This window comes from Microtus oregoni, unplaced genomic scaffold (assembly GCF_018167655.1).
Source record: "Microtus oregoni isolate MIOR12 unplaced genomic scaffold, Mior012 000056F_ref0000123, whole genome shotgun sequence".
In the NCBI taxonomy this organism is placed as follows: Eukaryota; Metazoa; Chordata; class Mammalia; order Rodentia; family Cricetidae; genus Microtus; species Microtus oregoni.
Window position 1 is genome coordinate 8,267,723 of NW_024543832.1, and position 19,140 is coordinate 8,286,862.

At 43.0% G+C, this 19,140-nt stretch overlaps 1 protein-coding gene across 1 annotated transcript in view; it reads left to right on the forward strand.

Annotated features, from left to right (window-relative positions):
• Window positions 1–18,909, forward strand: part of Rab2b (RAB2B, member RAS oncogene family) — a 23,398-nt gene extending 4,489 nt beyond the window's left edge. The window contains exons 4-8 of the mRNA XM_041638888.1: window positions 4,996–5,078; window positions 5,230–5,322; window positions 14,028–14,139; window positions 15,675–15,743; window positions 16,831–18,909. Coding sequence (XP_041494822.1) covers window positions 4,996–5,078; window positions 5,230–5,322; window positions 14,028–14,139; window positions 15,675–15,743; window positions 16,831–16,938 — 465 coding nt within the window. The 3' untranslated portion in view covers window positions 16,939–18,909. The remainder of the gene's footprint in view (window positions 1–4,995; window positions 5,079–5,229; window positions 5,323–14,027; window positions 14,140–15,674; window positions 15,744–16,830) is intronic.
• The last annotated feature ends 231 nt before the right edge of the window (window positions 18,910–19,140 follow it).

Genomic DNA, 19,140 nt, shown 5'->3' on the forward strand with positions numbered 1-19,140 from the left:
AAAAGCTAATGTAGCCATGTGTGGTGCTATACGCCTGTAGATTGAAAACTATAGGATGAGGCAAGAAGCTGAAGAAAGGTCAAGCCAAGAGGGATTACATACTGAAATACTCAGATGAAAAAAAGTCACACTTTATTTTAAGTGGCTCGATTTTGTGTGCCAGTGGTGGTGTATGCATTCAGTCACAGCCCTCAGGACACAGAGTCAGGCAGATCTTTGTGAGTTCAAGTCCAGCATGGTCTACAAAGCAACTTCTAGGACAACCAGGACTAAAGAGTGAAACCCTGTCTTGAACCCCCCCAAAAAAGAGACATAAGTAATACAGTAAAATATAAAAAACAAAGTTTATGTAGCAAAAAGTACATTTCCTTTTACATAAGACCTTTTCTGTTCCCACACTGTGGCTAGGGTCTGGAGAGATGGCTCAGTAGTTAAGAGCACTGACTGCTCTTCCAGAGGACCTGGGTTCAATTCCCAGCACCCACAACTATCTGTAACTCCAGTTTCAGGGTATCTGGCACCCTCACACAGACATACATGCAGGCAAAACACAAATGCACATAAAAACTAAATTTATAAATAATAGGCATTTTGCCAGGAATGATGGTGCACACCTTTAATCCCAGCACTGGGGAGACAGAGACAAACAGGATCTCTGTGTTAGAGGCCAGACTGGCCTACATAGTGAGTTCTAGTCCAGCCAGGCTACAGAGTGAGACCTGTCTCAGTAAAACAAATAAATATAAATAAGTAAATAAAAGTACAAGTATACAGTAGAGTTGTTTTCTTTATTATTATATAATGTTCTGCCTGCCTGTTTGCCTACAGGCCAGCAGAGGGCACCAGTTCTCATTACAGATGGTTATGAGTCACTATGTGGTAGCTGGGAATTGAACTCGGCCTCTAGAAGAGCAGCAGTCAGTGCTCTTGACCCCTGAGCCTTTCCTCCAGCCCAAGATTTTTCAAAGACTTTTTAAAATTTATTTACCACTTGTGTGTGGCAGGATTTGCGTGCAGCCTGGTGCATGTGGAAATGAGACACCTGCTTTGTGGAGCGGACCTCCTCCCAGCTTTTCAAGGGTTCTGTGAGCGTTGTCACAGAAGTGTGTATGGATTGGTGGATATTTAGGTTGTTCCTAAAGCCATTGCACAGCTTATTAAACACTCTTTTATTATAATATTATACAAATATTTTATTTATTTATTTATTTATTTATTATGTATACAATATTCTGTCTGTGTGTATGCCAGAAGAGGGCACCAGATCTCATTACAGATGGTTGTGAGCCACCATGTGGTTGCTGGGAATTGAACTCAGGACCTTTGGAAGAGCAGGCAATGCCCTTAACCGCTGAGCCATCTCTCCAGCCCCATTATACAAATATTTGAGAATTTCTGTGGGCTATCTTCCTAGAAATAGGAAGATAGCCAAAAAAAAAAAAAACCAACTTTTTTTAGGGCAAAGTTTGACTTGGTTTACTAGAGAAATTGCCTTTGTGTGCAATGTTTCATTTATATTATTTCTTCCTTAAAGGAAATATTGTAGTCTCAATTCTAGTTAAGGAGAACTAGAAAATAGTTCAAAATATTTAGCTAAAGTCTCTTCCTGTTTTTATTTAATTCTTATTATTTGACCGTGGTTGTTTTTTTCCTCAGACTTGCCTCATTTGGCCAGTTTTTGTTTTAGCACTCTGCCCCCATAAAGCCTATCGACTATGACTTCATTGTCAGGGTTCGCGCCCTGTTTCAGTCCCCTCACACTCTCTTCTGCTGCTGTTCTGAGGCCATTGTCATTCTTCACTCATAACTCGATGGTGTTTCCGTTAACGGGAGCCCCCATCCAAGAGTGAAGCCAGTGGAGATAAAAGACCAGTATAAGTTAGCTTCTGCCTTTTTGACTTAAGTTAATGTCACTTAATTTTTTCTTTTTAAAAACAGGACCTCAGATAGCCCAGGTAGCTGTGTAGCTAAGGATAACCTTGAACTCCTTATTCTCCTGCCTTCATCCCAATTACAGGTGTGTGCCACCATATCTGTATAAAAAATAAATGTTTTAGTTCCAAGAATAAAATCTAGTAGATGCCAGCTAGTAGTATGGCCAGGGCCATGTGCTTGATGGCTTTTTTTTTTTTTTGACAGGGTTTCTCTGTATAATACTGGCTGTCCTGAAATTCACTCTAAGACCAGCCTGGCCTTGGCCTTGAACTCCTGTAGATCCACCTGCCTCTGCCTCTCAAATGGATTTTTTTTTTGCCTTAAGTGCTGACATGAGAAATGGTTGGGTCATGAAGAAAGTTTAGAGCCACAAATGTATGTTATGTGGATAGGGCTGGAGAAATGGCTCAGTGGTCAAGAGCACTGGCTGCTCTTCTAAGGGACATCGGTTTAACTTCTGGCACCCACATGACAGCTCACAACTGTCTGTAACTCCAGTTGCAGGGGATCTGGCACCCTCACACAGACATCTATGCAAATTTTAAATGAAGAAGAACTGCATGGCAAGCTTGGCATGTTGGTGCATGCCATCTCAGCACCTGGAGGCAGAGGCCAGCCTGGTCTACATAGAGTTCCAGGCTAGCCAATACAATGAAACAAACAAACAGACAAAAAAAAAAAAAACAAGCAGACAACACTTCTCCCACACACACCAACAAAGCAACAACAAAAATCAAAACAGAACCCAGCATCTGGCTTATAGCTGATATTTCAAACTCTATATCTTACTCTCTGGTGGGAGAAATTAAAAAGCTATGGAGTCTCTTCACCAGAGATCCACGTATCACTTGATGTTGGTGGCTGGCCTGCACCTGTGTCCCACCTGTTGTTCTGTTGCTGTGAGAAGACATCGCGACCAAGACAGTTCTTAGAAAGAAAGCATTTAACTGGGCACTTGCTCACAGTTATAGAGGGGTATTCAGTGGTCATCAGAGCAGGGAGCAGACTGCCAGGCACTGGGACAGCAGCTGAGAGCTTCACCTCCTGATCTGCAAGCATCAGTCAGAGCCCAACCCCAGGGACACACTTCCTCCTACAAGGCCACACCTCCTAATCCTTCCCAAACAGTTCTACTAACTGGGGACCAAACATTCAAACATGAGCCTATGGGGCCATTCTCTTTCACACAACCTGTATGCTGGTCCCTAGCAGGATGGAGCAGGAGCTCCTTGAATTCATGGCTGACTGAGCTATGTTGAGAGTTGTAGACTAGTCAAGGCTACAGAGTGAGACTCAGATCACAAAATAAAACCCAGAACAAAGAAAACTCCATGTTAGTTGTTAGTTAGTTAGTTCAACCATTTTTAACTGAACATGGACAAGGATATTTGAGACTGATGTAGACCACCTAAGTGGAAGTGCCTTCCTAGCATCCTGGCTTCAATGGTCCTGAACTTGACTGGATGTTGAGGAGTTTCCTGGTCCTCTGCTGGAAGTCGCTGTCTTTCTTTGTGTTGTTCACTTTCCCCACCTTGTCTATCCCCGGCCACACACACACCTTGCATTTTTGAATCAGGGTCTCACTGTGTAGCTTTGGATGGGGTAGCAGTCTCATTTTTCCTCTCTCAGCCTCCTGTGTGTGTAGCAGCTTACCTTAGAAGGAATAAGGAGGAAGGTTTTCAATAGAGTAGAAAAGAGCAAGAGATGAGCCTAGCGTGGTGGCGCACACCTTTATTCCCAGCACTCAGGAGGCAGAGGCAGGCGGATCTCTGTGAGTTCGAGGCCAGCCTGGTCTATAAGAGCTATTTCCAGGACAGGCTCCAAAGCTACAGAGAAATCCTGTCTCAAAAAGCCAATAAATAAATGAATGAATGAATGAATGAAAAGAGTAAACAGGACCCCAAAGGAGCTAGGGTATATTATATGGCAGAGTAAATATAAAATTCTACGGAGCCCTTAGTGGACAGAGGTGCTTTTCAAATCTTACAGTTGTATTTAGAATCACCAGTAAAAGGCTAAGCAATTGTGTGATGCTGACAGAGCCTCACATGTTGTCCATCTAGGGAGATGACCACTGTAGGTTAGCGGACTCTTTTATACCCTAATTTAGATTGTAAAGCTCCAAAGCCACAGAGAATCCCCGTCTTGAAAAACAAAGAAAGTATCTAGAGCACGGGAGGAATCAATTCTCAGTTATAAATAAGGCAACATTTTGGTCCCATTACAAATGAGATAAGATTATGAACAGGATTGTTGGTTTGTTTTTCAAGATAGGTTTTTTGTGTAACCCTAACTGTCCTGGAACTCAGTCTGTAGACCAGGCTAGCCTTGAACTCACAGAGATCCACCTACTTCTACCTCCAAGAGCTGAGATTAAAGGCGTGCGCCACCACTGCCCAGCTGTACATGATTCTTTTAAGGAAAACTCTCCTAGGTCCTGAACATCATTCTCTAGTCCTTATTCCTATTTTCTACCACAGTGTCTTAGCAAAGAACTTCCAGGTAGTCTTGCTGTTATCAGAGAAATCTAAGGGCTACTTAGCATAAACTCAGTTGCTCATATCTGAATTTCTGCATTGTTGTGTTGGAATGTGCCTTCCACTGGACAGGGTATTGACATTCTAAGGCATTTTTTTTTTGCAGATAAATTAATAAGAACAGAAAAAGTAATGTAGCATATTCAACATAATATTTGGGATTGAGTTTTTAGCCCCATTTCCAGTTTTGCACTAGGGGCTGTTGGGAAATGCATAAGTTGTGGGTGTCATGCTGTTAGCATTGAGTGTCTGGGACCTAAGGGTAAGAATATCTTGTAGTTTGGTGGACAGTCTCATAGGAGTAGTAATTGACCTACCTGCACTCTCTGACACACTCTTATTGAACAGTAGCCCACTTGGGCTCCTCCCTGGACAGGCAAGTTTCTCTCTAATTTCTTATTAATCTAGCATAAGTTTCTTCTTTAGTTAAATTCTGTGTTTTAGGGTGGCATGTGAGCAAGTTTCTATCTCTGGAAATAACCTAGTTTTACTGGGATTTTTTGTTGCCGTGTTGATGGTAAAGGCTGGGCAAGAGTCCTTCCGTTCTATCACCCGTTCCTACTACAGGGGAGCAGCTGGGGCACTGCTGGTGTACGACATCACACGGTGAGTGGGCGGGCTGCGGGGCAGGGGCGGGGGCACCTGGGCTGACTTCTGCCGCCCTTTGCACACATGTAACTTCCCTTCTCATATATTGGAGCAACTTTGGCTTTTTGAAACAGGGTCCTGACCAACATTCTAAATTGTTCTGCTGTAGACGTGAAACCTTCAACCACCTGACCTCATGGTTAGAGGATGCCCGCCAGCACTCCAGCTCAAACATGGTTATCATGCTGATCGGAAATAAGAGGTAAGGCTTTGTCTTTGTGAGTACCAGTTACTAGGAGGCACCAGATACTCCCTCTGGATACTGGATTTCTTTTTGTTCTGTTTTGTTTTGTTTTAGAGACAAAGTAGTGCTAGATGGCCTAGAACTCACTCGGTAGTCCTGGCTAGCTGAAAACTTTATTTTTTATTTATCTATTTTTTAATATTTATTTATTTATTATGTATACAGCATTCCTTCCATGTATGTCTGCAGGCCAGAGGAGGGCGCCAGACCTCATTACAGATGGTTGTGAGCCACCATGTGGTTGCCGGGAATCGAACTCAGGACCTTTGGAAGAACAGTCAGTGCTCTTAACCTCTGAGCCATCTCTCCAGCCCCCTGGCCGAAAACTTTATGTGACCCTCCTGATTGTAGGTGTGCATCATCTGATTGACACTGAATTTATTCCTTTCGTGTAACAGCCCTGGCTGGCTTGGAACTCATTTTTTGTAGACCAGACTGGCCTCAAACTCACAGAGATCCACCTGCCTCTGCTTCCCAAGTGCTGGGATTAAAGCATGCGCCACCACTGCCCAGCTCAGACATTGAATTTCTTGATACTCAGACTTTCTTTTTTTTTTTTTTTTTTTTAAAGAATATTCTTTTTTTAACTTTATTTCATGCGCATTGGTAGAACGATGTCAGATCTCCTGGAACTGGAGCTACAGACAGCTGTGAGCTGCCATGTGGGTGCTGGGAATTGAACCCGGGTCCTCTGGAGGAGCAGTCAGTGCTCTTAACCACTGAGCCATCTCACCAGCCCTCAGACTTTCTTAATATATCATCTTAGTAAGAAAATGTTACTGTGGTAGATATGCGTAAAATTTACCATTTTAACTACTTCTAGGTGTATTCTATAGCCCTAAACATATTAGAATTGTTCTGCAGATCTCACCATTATCCATCTTCATAACTTTGTCATTTTTGCAGACTTTGGAACCTTTGAATTATGCCATCTGCCTTGACCTTGGTGTCTTCCTCACCGTCCGCCAACAACTTTTCTGCTTCTCTTTGTTGTTGTTGTTGTTGTTGTTTTTTTTTCTTTCTTTGTTGTTGTTGAAGCTGGGCCTGTACCTTAGGCTGGCCTCAGTCCAACTAGATAGCCTAGGCCTAAGTGCTGGGGTCACATGAGTGTGCCATCACACCCAGCCTCTAGAGTCCCTCTTTCTTTCTCTTTCTCTCTCTCTCTTTCTTTTTTGAAAAGATTTATTTATTATGCATACAGTATTCTGCCAGCTTGTATGCCTGCAGGCCAGAAGAGGGCACCAGACCCCATTACAGATGATTGTGAGCCACCATGTGGTTGCTGGGACTTGAACTCAAGACCTCTGGAAGAGCAGCCAGTGCTCTTAATGTCTGAGCCATCTCTCCAGCCCCTAAATTCTTTCTTTATAAAATCAAGTACTCGGGATTGAGATGCATGATGTGAAAGACATAAAGAATGAATAAGTACCACGTACCGTATGCACCTTATAAGTAGAATTACACAATGCTTGTGCTTTTATAAGTGGCTTACTTTATCTATCATAATGTCTTCATGCACTATTATAGCATATTATAGCATGAATCAGAACTTCCTTTTTCTGGATTATAGTATTTATTATTACATTTCATTCACCTATCTTTCTGTGGACACTTGGGCTGCTGCCACTTTTCGACTATTGTGACTGATAATGTCATGAACACGGGAAGAAAGATTTGACTGTTGAGATTCCTGCTCTGAGTTCTTTTGGCTATGTAGCCAGTCAGATTGCTGAATCTATGGTAGTTCTGTGTTTCGTGTTTGAGGAACCACCCATGCAACAGCACCATTTTGCATTCCTGCCAGCAATTCACAGGGGTTCCAATTTACATTTTTGGCAAGACTTTGTATTCATTCACAGTTTAAGTTTTAAAAATAATTTTAAAATTTTTTAGTTTTAAAATACAATTAAAAAATTGTATCCATAGGCTAAAAGAAATGCCTGGCTGAGTTAGATCTAAGTCAGGTGTAGTGGTGCGTATCTATTTGAGACAGAGGTAAGAGCTTCACAAGTTTAAGACCAGTCTGGACTATATAGCAAGTTCTAGGCTAACCTGGCTTATATATCAGAGCCCTGTTCTGTCTCAAAAATTAGGTTAGGGCCAGGGAGATGTTTGGTGGGTGAAGGTAGCGACCACAGCGGCAGCCTGAGTGCACTGCCTGGGCTGCATATGGGAGAACTGGAGAGTGGCTGTGAGGGCTGTCCTGTTGCCTCCATGTGCACACGCAGAGACGCGCACACGCAGAGGCGCGCACACGCAGAGACATACACATTGATCAATAAATAAATGCAGTAAAAAAAATCAAAGCCAGGCAATGATAGCATATACCTTTAATCCCAGGAGGCAGAGGCAGACCGATCTCCAAGTTCTAGGCCAGCCTGATCTATAGAGTGAGTTCCAGGACAGCCAGGACTTCACAGAGAAACCTTGTCTCAAAAAACAGAAACAACAACATAATAATATTCAATGAGCCAGGCATCACCATGTAATCCTAAAATCTGAGGAGTAGAGGTAAGTGGATCAGGATTTTAAAACTGTCTTTGGTAATACAGGGAGGTGGAGATTAGCCTGGCCTAAATGAACCCCAAAACAGGCTGGAGAGATAGTTCCCATGCCCAGCACCACTGCCTGGAACTCCGGCTGTAGGGGCTCTCACACCCTCTTCTGGCCTCTATATGTACCCAAACACAAGTGGCATACATACACAGATTTTTTTTTTAAAAAAAATCTTAAAACATGAACTAGATCTAAATAACATTTTGTTTGGGTCATTAGGATGGCTCAGTAGGTAATGACACTTGCTGCCAAGACTAATGACATAAAGTTTGATCTCTGGATCATACATGGTAGAAAAAGAGAGCCAACTTTTCCCACATATTACCTTTGACCTCTACATATATGGCATGTCACATGTATACCCACACGGGTAGACACATGCATGCACACACACACACACACAATAAATAAGTACAGTGTATTGAAAACAACATACTTCTCTGGAGACAGAACCTTGGGTGTCGTGGGCTGGTCTTAACACACTGTGTAGCCAAGGGTAATCTTAATCTTCTAATCTTCCTGCTTTTATCTTCTCAGTGCTGGGATTACTAACAGTAAGCACTGCATACCTGGACTGAAACCACTTCTTTGTGCATATTAATCAAGCATTCTACCACCTTAAGTCCACACTGTGGACTCTGAAATAATAATGTAATTGTTATGCCCACATCATGAGCCCTCCAGAAACCACCAGGAGTCTGAGTTCATATGCAAATCAAAGAGCCATTATTGCAAACTTGGACTTGGCCTCTCCTTCCGCTCCAACACAGCGGTTGGATCAGGGAGAGCATTGTGCTTAGCTATGGCAGGGTTTTTAAGGAGTAAAGGATGGGGGTAGGGGAATTCCTGATTCACATGGGAGTTGAACTCCTGATTGGACAGGACTGGGGTTACAGAAGTCTTGTCAAACAAAGGTTGGTACTGGTGTTGCTGCAAGGAACCTGGCAACCTATGTACAAGTTAAGGAAGCTATTTTTAAAGTTCTGGAGCCCCTGGTGCTTGTTTATCTCAATTCTGATTGGTCCCTTCAGGGTACAGTCTGTAGTTTTTCCTGGTTATTGGAAAGGTAAGGCCTAGGCCTCAGTATCCCTGTACTATTTGTCTGCAATCTATCACTGCTGCACTAATGTTGCTAGGCCTCCTCAGTAACAACTATTTGAAGAATTGTAAGGATAAATTAAAAGAAAACTATTTCCTTTTTTAAAAAACTCCATTCTTACTGGGTAGTGGTGGTACTGCATTCCTTAATCCCAGAATTTGGGAGGCAGAGCAGTGGATCTCTGAGTTCACAGCCAGCCTGGTCTACGGAGTGAGTTCCTGGACAGCCACAGCTACACAAAGAAACCCTGTCTTGAAAAACAAAAGCAGCCGGGCCGTGATGGCGCATGCCTTTAATCTCAGCACTCGGGAGGCAGAGGCAGGGGGATCTCTGTGAGTTCGAGGCCAGCCTGGACTACAAGAGCTAGTTGCAGGACAGGCTCCAAAGCTACAGAGAAACCCTGTCTTGAAAAACAAAACAAAAGAAAAAAAAGAAAAACAAACAAACAAAAAGCAAAATTCTGTTTTCAAATTGCAATAGTTGCTATTCACCTGTGTATCTGTTTCTTTATGCATAGTAAAGCATGGAAATCAGCAGTGGAGTCTTCCACTCTCATTTCCTATTACATACTGATTTTGAAAATTATTATTACTATTACCATTATTTTATTTTCTGAGATAGAATTACACCATGTAGCCCTGGTTGGCTTGGGATTTGCTCTGTAGACCAAAATTCCCTGGAATTTACAGAGATCTGCCTGTCTCTGTCTCTATAGCACTAATAATAAAAACCCAGATACAGATATTGGGGTTCAAGCTGAAGATCAGAAAAGCAAAACAACCAAGTTACTAGAGAAGTCTTACCTCTACCAAGGCTGGGAGACTGCAGACTGAGCCCTGATCCTCTGTCTCCTCCCTTTTAGTGTTGGGATTAAAGGTATGTAACTCCCTTGTACTGGGATTAAAGGTGTGAGCCACCACCACCAGGATCTATTTCTGCATTGATTTTGTATAGCTCAGGGTGGCCTTGAACTCACAGAGATCTGTCTGCCTCTGTCTCCCAAATCCTGGGATTAAAGGTGTATGATGCCACTGCCTGGCCTCTAGTGGCTTAATATTACCCTCTGATCTTCAGGCAAGCTTTATTTACTAAAACATAAATAAAATATCACTATATGCCTCCGGAGTGCTGGGATTTAAGGTGTGCATCACACCCAGCTTTATTTTCAATTTTGAAACAGAATTTACTGTTGTAGCCAGGCTGGCCTTCAGTCACAATCCTTTAGTCTCGGTTTCCCAACTACAAACTTTGAACACTTTGTGTTTTTTTTTTTTTTTTTTTTTTTTTGGTTTTTCAAGACAGGGTTTCTCTGTGGTTTTGGAGCCTGTCCTGGAACTAGCTCTTGTAGACCAGGCTGGTCTCGAACTCACAGAGATCCGCCTGCCTCTGCCTCCCAAGTGCTGGGATTAAAGGCGTGCGCCACCACCGCCCGGCGAACACTTTGTATTTTTGTCTTGTGCCATTTGTGGTGTGTGGAAGCCAGGATGGACATAGCTGCAGGGGAATAGAAGGCAGAAGCTGCATTTTTATGTTAATTTTTGTTGATTTGATGTTCTTTCTTTCTTTCTTTTTGGTTTTTCGAGACAGGGTTTCCCTGTAGCTTTGGAGCCTATCCTGGAACTAGCTCTTGTAGACCAGGCTGGTCTCAAACTCACAGAGATCCTCCTGCCTCTGCTTATAGTGATGAAGTACCAATCTTCACAACATGAGGAACTGTATTAAAGAGTCAGAGCATCAGGATGGTTGAGAACCACTGAGCTGCAGTTGGGAGAGGAGGGAGCCCCAGTTGAGAAAATGCCTCTATAAGACTGGGCGGCAGGTGAGCCTGCAGGGCATTTTCTTTTTTCTTTTTCTTTTTTTTTTTTAAAGATTTATTTATTATGTATACAACTTTCTGCCTCCATTTATACCCACACGCCAGAGGAGGGCACCAGATCTCCTTACAGATGGTTTAGAGCCACCATGTGGTTGCTGGGAATTGAACTCAGGACCTCAGTGCTCTTAAGCACTGAGCCATCTCTCCAGCCCCCAGGGTATTTTCTTAATTAGTGATTGATGGGGGAGGACCCAGCCCATTGTGAGTAAGACCACCCTGGGCTGGTAGTTTTGGGTTCTATAAGAAAGCAGGCTGAGCAAGCCATGAGGAGTAAGCCAGTAAGCAGCACCCTTCCATGGCCTCTGCATCAGCTCCTGCCTCCAGGTTCCTGCTTTGAGTTTCTATCCTGACTTCCTTTGATGATGAACTGTGATGTGGAAATTTAAGTTAAATAAACCCTTTCCTCTCTGTGAGGGCAAGCTGTGAAAATCTAAGTCTGGGCAGGTCACCCAAAGGAAATTCTTTACTTCCTCCAACCATTATTACCTGGGACTCTGGCCATGGATGAAATTCCATGGAGGCTGGAGTCTCAGTTGTTTACTCCGAGACAGTGCCAGGCTGCAGGAGGAACTACAAGCTGAGATCACTCACTCGACCCCCACCCAAGAACAGACCATTCAAAGGAAATTCCTGGCATTCCAAGCACTGTAGATGGAAACACCTGCCAGTCACCAGGAAACCCTAGGTGAATGTCAGCCAATCAGGGGACTTAAAACCACAGAAACCCCTCACCCCCACCTTTACTACTATAAAACCCTATTGTAATTGAACTCGGGGCTCTCCAGTTATTCCAGCACAATGGACATGCGGAGAGTTTGCAAACTCGACTAAAATAAAGGCTCTTTGCTTTTACACACGGGACTCTTGGTTTCCTCATTGGCTTGCAGGGGCATAACACTCTCCAAGTTTCTTTTGGTCATGGTGCTTCACTGCAACAATAGTAATTCTTTTTTTTTTCTTTTTTTTTAAATATTTATTTATTTATTATGTATACAATATTCTGTCTGTGTGTATGACCGCAGGCCAGAAGAGGGCACCAGACCCCATTACAGATGGTTGTGAGCCACCATGTGGTTGCTGGGAATTGAACTCAGGACCTCAGTGCTCTTAAGCACTGAGCCATCTCTCCAGCCCCCAGGGTATTTTCTTAATTAGTGATTGATGGGGGAGGACCCAGCCCATTGTGAGTAAGACCACCCTGGGCTGGTAGTTTTTGGGTTCTATAAGAAAGCAGGCTGAGCAAGCCATGAGGAGTAAGCCAGTAAGCAGCACCCTTCCATGGCCTCTGCATCAGCTCCTGCCTCCAGGTTCCTGCTTTGAGTTTCTATCCTGACTTCCTTTGATGATGAACTGTGATGTGGAAATTTAAGTTAAATAAACCCTTTCCTCTCTGTGAGGGCAAGCTGTGAAAATCTTAAGTCTGGGCAGGTCACCCAAAGGAAATTCTTTACTTCCTCCAACCATTATTACCTGGGACTCTGGCCATGGATGAAATTCCATGGAGGCTGGAGTCTCAGTTGTTTACCCCGAGACAGTGCCAGGCTGCAGGAGGAACTACAAGCTGAGATCACTCACTCGACCCCCACCCAAGAACAGACCATTCAAAGGAAATTCCTGGCATTCCAAGCACTGTAGATGGAAACACCTGCCAGTCACCAGGAAACCCTAGGTGAATGTCAGCCAATCAGGGGACTTAAAACCACAGAAACCCCTCACCCCCACCTTTACTACTATAAAACCCTATTGTAATTGAACTCGGGGCTCTCCAGTTATTCCAGCACATTGGACATGCGGAGAGTTTGCAAACTCGACTGAAATAAAGGCTCTTTGCTTTTACACACGGGACTCTTGGTTTCCTCATTGGCTTGCAGGGGCATAACACTCTCCAAGTTTCTTTTGGTCATGGTGCTTCACTGCAACAATAGTAATTCTTTTATTTGTTTGATTGCTTGTTTGTTTTTCAAGACAAGGTTTCTCTGTAGTTTTGGATCCTGTCCTGGAACTCCCTCTGTAGACCAGGCTGGCCTCGAACTCACAGAGATCCATTTGCCTCTACATCCCAAGTGCTGGGATTAAAGGTGTGTGCCACCACCGCCCAGCAACAATAGTAATTCTAACTAACACAATAGATTTCTTATTCTTTTTCATGATTAAAAAGCCAGACTATAGAATCTCTCAGACAAAATTTACCATTTGAAAAACCAAAGCCAGGTAGGTCAATCTGTTTTCACCAGCTTTCAATTCTAGGTTTCCCGGCCTTTCTATGCTACTTTTCTCCATTTCTGCTTTTGGCTCTTCTTTCCTGTTAGACCATAGATCCATATCACTTTCTCTAATTATGAAGTGCGAAGTCTCCCTTATACACACTAGAAAGGACTGTTCTCCTTATTTCTGAATTAATCTCTCTTGAGTTCATTCTAGGAAAAGAAAGTATCATCACTACAGGGTGAGATCTCCTTCAATTTGAGCCTGCTACTAAATAGCACCTCACTTTATCATCTCTACTGTGTTATCCTGGATCCCATTTGAAAAGTCACAGGGTAGCTGGGAGTAGCTGCAAACACCAACACTCAGGAGGCAGAGTCAGGCAGATTTCTGTGAGTTCCAGGCCAACCTGGTCTACAGAATGAGTTTCAAGAACAGCCAGGGCTACCCAGAGACACCCCTGTCTCAAAAAACACACAACAAACAAAGAAACAAAGACATAGGGTACCTCGGGTGAGTGAGGTTTGCTCACTTCTCTGTAAGCCTGTTCTTGTAACAGAGAACAGTAGTATCTTCAGCCATGCAGATGCTACTGTGAATGTAAATAATACCTCCCAAGAGACTGCAAGGTTATCATAGGGTTCACACCTCTCAAGCATTAGTTGGCAGTTAACTATGATGGGATCCTTTTAGAACTATGGTTACCGCCTTCTCTTAAATCTTTAAAGTTTTGCCTGGAGGTGGTAGCGCATGCCTTTAATCCCAGTACTTGGGAGGCAGGTGGATTTCAGTGAGTTTGAGGCCAGCCTGGTCTACAAAGCGAGTACCAGGATGGCCATGACTGTTACACAGAGAAATCCTGTCTCGAAAAAAAACAAAAAACCTCACAAATTTTAGAAAGTGTTCTCCCTAATTAATCTCTTCCAGTGATCTAGAATCCCGGAGGGATGTGAAAAGAGAAGAAGGAGAGGCCTTTGCTCGGGAGCATGGCCTTATATTCATGGAGACATCAGCCAAGACGGCCTGCAATGTTGAAGAGGTATCACTACAGGGGAGTGGGGAAAAGGGCTCAGAGGCTGTGCTGTTGTAGTCTTCAGAATCCTCTTCTCCAGGGGATATGAGGCAAAGGATGCATTGTGGTCAGAATTGTTCCATTTTCTTCCACCCTAATTCCTAAGGTTTTACTTTTGCCTTTTTATAACCTTATTGGTATGTGAGGATTAGATACCACTGTTACTTACAAGTCACTACAGTTGGGAATCTGACAGAAACTCTCCTCATGGTGATGACAGGTGTTGACTGCATTGCCTGGCTGAGTTGTTTGTTTTATTTGCGCTGGCAGCTAACCTATAACCTAGGAACATCAGTACCTGAATACAGTAGCTTCACCTTTTTACAACTGTACTTAATGTGTTTCCTTGTGGTGGTGGTGGTGGTGGTTTTATTTCTTTAAATACGGTCATGCTATACAGACCAAACTACCCCAAAACTTGCTGTATAGCTCAAGCTGGCCTCAAATTTGCAATCATGGAATATATTAGTCTCTGGAGTATTGGGATGATAGATATGCATTCCATATCTACTCAATGACTTCTACAAGGACATTTGTGGAAATTATACTTTTTTTGTTTGTTTTTTCAAAGATTTATTTATTATGTATATATACAGCATGTTTGCACACCAGAAGAGGGCATCAGATCTCATTACAAATGGTTGTGAGCCACCACATGGTTGCCGGGAATTGAACTCAGGACCTCTGGAAAAGCAGTCAGTGCTCTTAACCTCTGAGCCATCTCTCCAGCCCTGTTTGTTTGTTTTTTTAAGACAGGGTTTCTCTGTGTGGCCCTGACTGTTCTAGAACTCACTCTGTATTCCAGACTGGCCTCGAACCTAGAGATCCGTCACCTGAGTGTTGGTATCAAAGGTGTGCGCCACTACTTCCTAGCTAAGATGGTCTGTTTTGTTTTTTGAAACAGGATCTATGTAACCTTGGCTGGCCTAGAACTTACTACATAGACCAGGCTGGCCTCAAAGTCATAGAGATTCACCTGCCTTCTGTCTCCATAGCACTGGGATTAAAGGCATATACTACCACCATACTTAGCTGAAATTTTCTGTATTACCGCCTTCTACTGTTTCTTAAGATTTCAGTTAGTTAGTTAGTTAGTTAGTTAGTTAGTTAGTTAGTTAGTTAGTTTGAGGTAGAGTGTTTCTGGTAGCTCTGGCTGATCTGGAACTTACTGTGTCGACCAGGCTGGCCTCAAACTCCTCAGTGGTGAAATTACAGGTATGAACCACCACAGCCAGATCCTTAATTCGCCAAAGTAATCCAAATAGGGATATTTGTATTTCTCTCATCTCTTTTTTTTTTGGTGTTTCAAGACAGGGTTTCTCTGTGGCTTTGGAGCCTGTCCTGGAACTAGCTCTTGTAGGCCAGGCTGGTCTCGAACTCACAGAGATCCACCTGCCTCTGCCTCCCGAGTGCTGGGATTAAAGGCGTGCGCCACCATCGCCCGGCTTCTCTCATCTCTTGATTTAAATTTAAGATTGATAAATGATTTATGTCTCCCTCAGGCCTTCATTAACACAGCCAAAGAAATATATAGGAAGATCCAGCAGGGTTTATTTGATGTCCACAATGAGGTAAGAAAGGCTGGGGCTGGAACTGGCAGTTACCTTGATGGAAGCACCCTAGAATGTCAGCATTCCTGCCTGATGTCAGACCAATCAATCACAGCTATCAATTCAAGCTTTTTTTTTGTGGGGGCAGTTGAGACAAGGTTTCTCTGTAGCTTTGCAGCCTGTCCTGGAACTAGCTCTTGTAGACCATTCTGGCCTCAAACTCACAGAGATCCGCCTGTCTCTGCCTCCTGACTGCTGGGATTAAAAGGCATTGCCACCACTGCCTGGTGTTTTTAAAAAGTATAGATGTCTAAGAACCCATCATCAGTTTCTGTTTTCTCTCAAATCTGAGCCCCACAGTGCTGAAAGAGATAAGTTGGTGGTCTACAGACTTATATGAGTTTTTTTCTTCTTGACTTCAGTTATTTACTATTCCAAAATTTGAGAGAGAGCTAATTCGTAATTGCTTAGGAGGGGAAGGTCTGGGACAGGACAAAAAATGATCATATGCTAATATGCCACTTCTCTTTTGCTTCACTTACTTAAAGTATGTGTATGTGGTATGCATGTGTATCTATACATGTTCACATGTGTGTAAGCAAAAGTGTGGGTGCTCATGTGGAGGTCTAATGTTGGCAGCAGGTACCTCACCGTTGGTCTTCACCTTACATATTGAGGTGCGGTGTCTTGCTGAATCCAGAGCTTACTATTTAGACTAGTGTGACTAGTCAGTTTGCTGTAGGGATTCCCTGTCTTTGCCTCCTGAGGACTGGGATTGAAGGTGTGCTGCCATGGCCCCTCTGGCCCTTATATGGCCTCTAAGGATCTGAAGTGTGGCTCTCATGTTTACATGGCAAGTACTTTTCCTGCTCAGCCATCTCTTCAGCCCCCTTAGTTCTCCTGCTCAATTCTGCACACAGCTATGAGATTTATGCACAACGGCCCCAAAGCTACCTCTGGTCGCCCCGCATCATGGCCAGATTTCTCTACAGCCGTGTGAGGAGAACAAGATTCTCAGAGTTTATCTGAAGATTTCTCCTTTATCCCTGACCTTACTCTCGTTCACTTCACCACTAATGTCGGAATTGTTGCCTTTTTTCTTTTGCAGGCAAATGGCATTAAGATCGGGCCCCAACAGTCAATTTCAAAATCATCAGGACCAAGTTCCTCGCAGCGGAACTCTTGTGACATAGGCTCTGACTCTGGCTGCTGCTGACCATCTGACATCTGGCCTGAACTCTTTTTTTTTTTCCTTTCCTGGAACAGCTTCAGATCAATCAGCTTAAAAAAAGAGGTCTTACTTGCTTTGGCTGAGAGCAGGCTCTTTTCAGTGTGTGATGTTTCACCCTTCACTTAAAACACCAGGAGAAAATTGGGCCCTTACTAACCTGTCCTCCATTAGGGCCACAAGTAACCAAATAGATCAGGGCTCCTCTCATCCTCTGATTTCTAAAATGTTAGGATCAAAGTTGATTGTCACAGTAGTTAAAAAATAAACAACTTACTCAGTATCTACATCTGTTTGCTAGGTGTGGTGGCACATACCTATAATTCTAGCGCTCAGGAGTTTTGGTAGGAGGATCTCCATGAGCCTTGAAGTCAGTCTGGGCTACATAAGTATTACCAGGCTAATAGTATACACAGCTAACATAGTATCATCCTGTCTCAAAAGGAAAAAGTAGAGAAAGGAGAAAAAAAATGCATATATCTGTTCTTCACCTAATTTTTAGTAGCTAGGGTGAAGGATATGCTGATGGAACATTTAGGACTAAGGATCTGCATAATTTGGATGATAGCTCTGTACATAGTAATTTCATTGAGTTTATTTCTTTGCCGTGGAAACCCGCTTGTCATTTCATAAGAGTTCCTCTAGAAGCTGGGTGCCTCGGTACCATCTCATTCCTAGTTTCTTTTTATTTATTGTGCACGTACAGAGCCTTAAATACCATTCTGCAGGAGCCCACCGCCTTGGTTTTTGAGACAGCATCTCTCACAGGAACCTGGAGCAAGGCTAGCTGGCCCTTCTCATTGTTAGTTCCTGGTTGTTAACTACAGAACTTTGAGAGCAGCAGAGTTGGTGCTGGACCTGTAATCACATCGTTTACTTAAAAAAATGTTAGTTTTTCATTTTGTTTAGGGGACCAGTTCTAGCATTACAGTTTCTTTCACCAAATTGATTCCTACTGTTTCATCCTTTCTTTTGCCTCATTTTTCGTTTTGATGTGCGTGCCTGCGCGCATGCGTGTCTCTGTGTGTGTGTGTGTGTGTGTGTGTGTGTGTGTGTGTGTGTGTGTGTGTTGTTTGAGAGGGGCTGTGCTAGGGATCAAATCTAAGTTCTTGAACATGCTAGGTAAGTGCTGTACCACTGAGCTGTACCCTTAGGAGCTTTCTCTTTTTTGTTTTGAGGCAAGTTGCCTAGGCTAGCCTTGAACTGTAGGCCTTAAATTTGGGATCCTGATATACTCCTAACCATAACTATTAGACTTGTACTCTAATCGATCTAATTGGCTTACTGAAAATGACATATTTCTCCCAACTTCTATATTTCTGCACATGCTCTTCCCTCTACTAACATTCTGCTGACTTTCTCCTTGAGGAGATTCTTGGTGACTGGCCTAGAGAGTTTAAGAAATGATTAAACACAGTGTCTCTTAGCATTCCTATCTCAGTTATTCATATGTGTATCTATTTGTTTTACCTTGTAAATATGTTTTATAGGTTTTATTTTTTGGAGGGGTTCTGTCTCATATAGGATGTAAGCTCTGTGAGAGCAGGGTCAATGACATTCCCAACCCATCCCACCATTTTTACCTGTGCAATTTATGATCTGGAATTTGAGTGACATACTTTAAAACTTAAGGCTTTAGACTTTAAAAGAAACGAAAGGCCTTAGAGTTGTGTCTTTGTAAATGTTTTTGTTTTCCCCATCTGCTTATCCTGGGTTCTCTGCTGCTCTTCTCTCCTGGCTCCATTCCGTGCCAAATACAGTAGGAACGCCTGCAACAAGACTCATCTGCTCTTAGACTGTGTGATGCAGTTACCTCTGCTTCACCCAGCGCACCGCCTTCTGGGACAGCTGCTTTCTTTTTTACTTGTCTCATTTTCTTTCACAGCATTGAGGTCTCACCAAATTTTCTAATTTTTATTGTTAATGACTGTTTTACTATTAAATATATGCATGATCCAAGCTGCTTCTATTTCATGTGTCATTTCTGATGATACCATAAGTGTAAGTAGATGATACCCTCTAGAGTGTTGTGTCAAACATACCGCCTTCTCAGAATTGGTTTATACTGAATTCTAGCCCTGGTAGAAGCAGTAAAGTCAACATTATATCACAGGAACTTAGAGGACATATGGGCATTGAAGTAATTATGCTTTTGCTGTTTTGTTTTTTAACACTACTCATTCCAAAAAG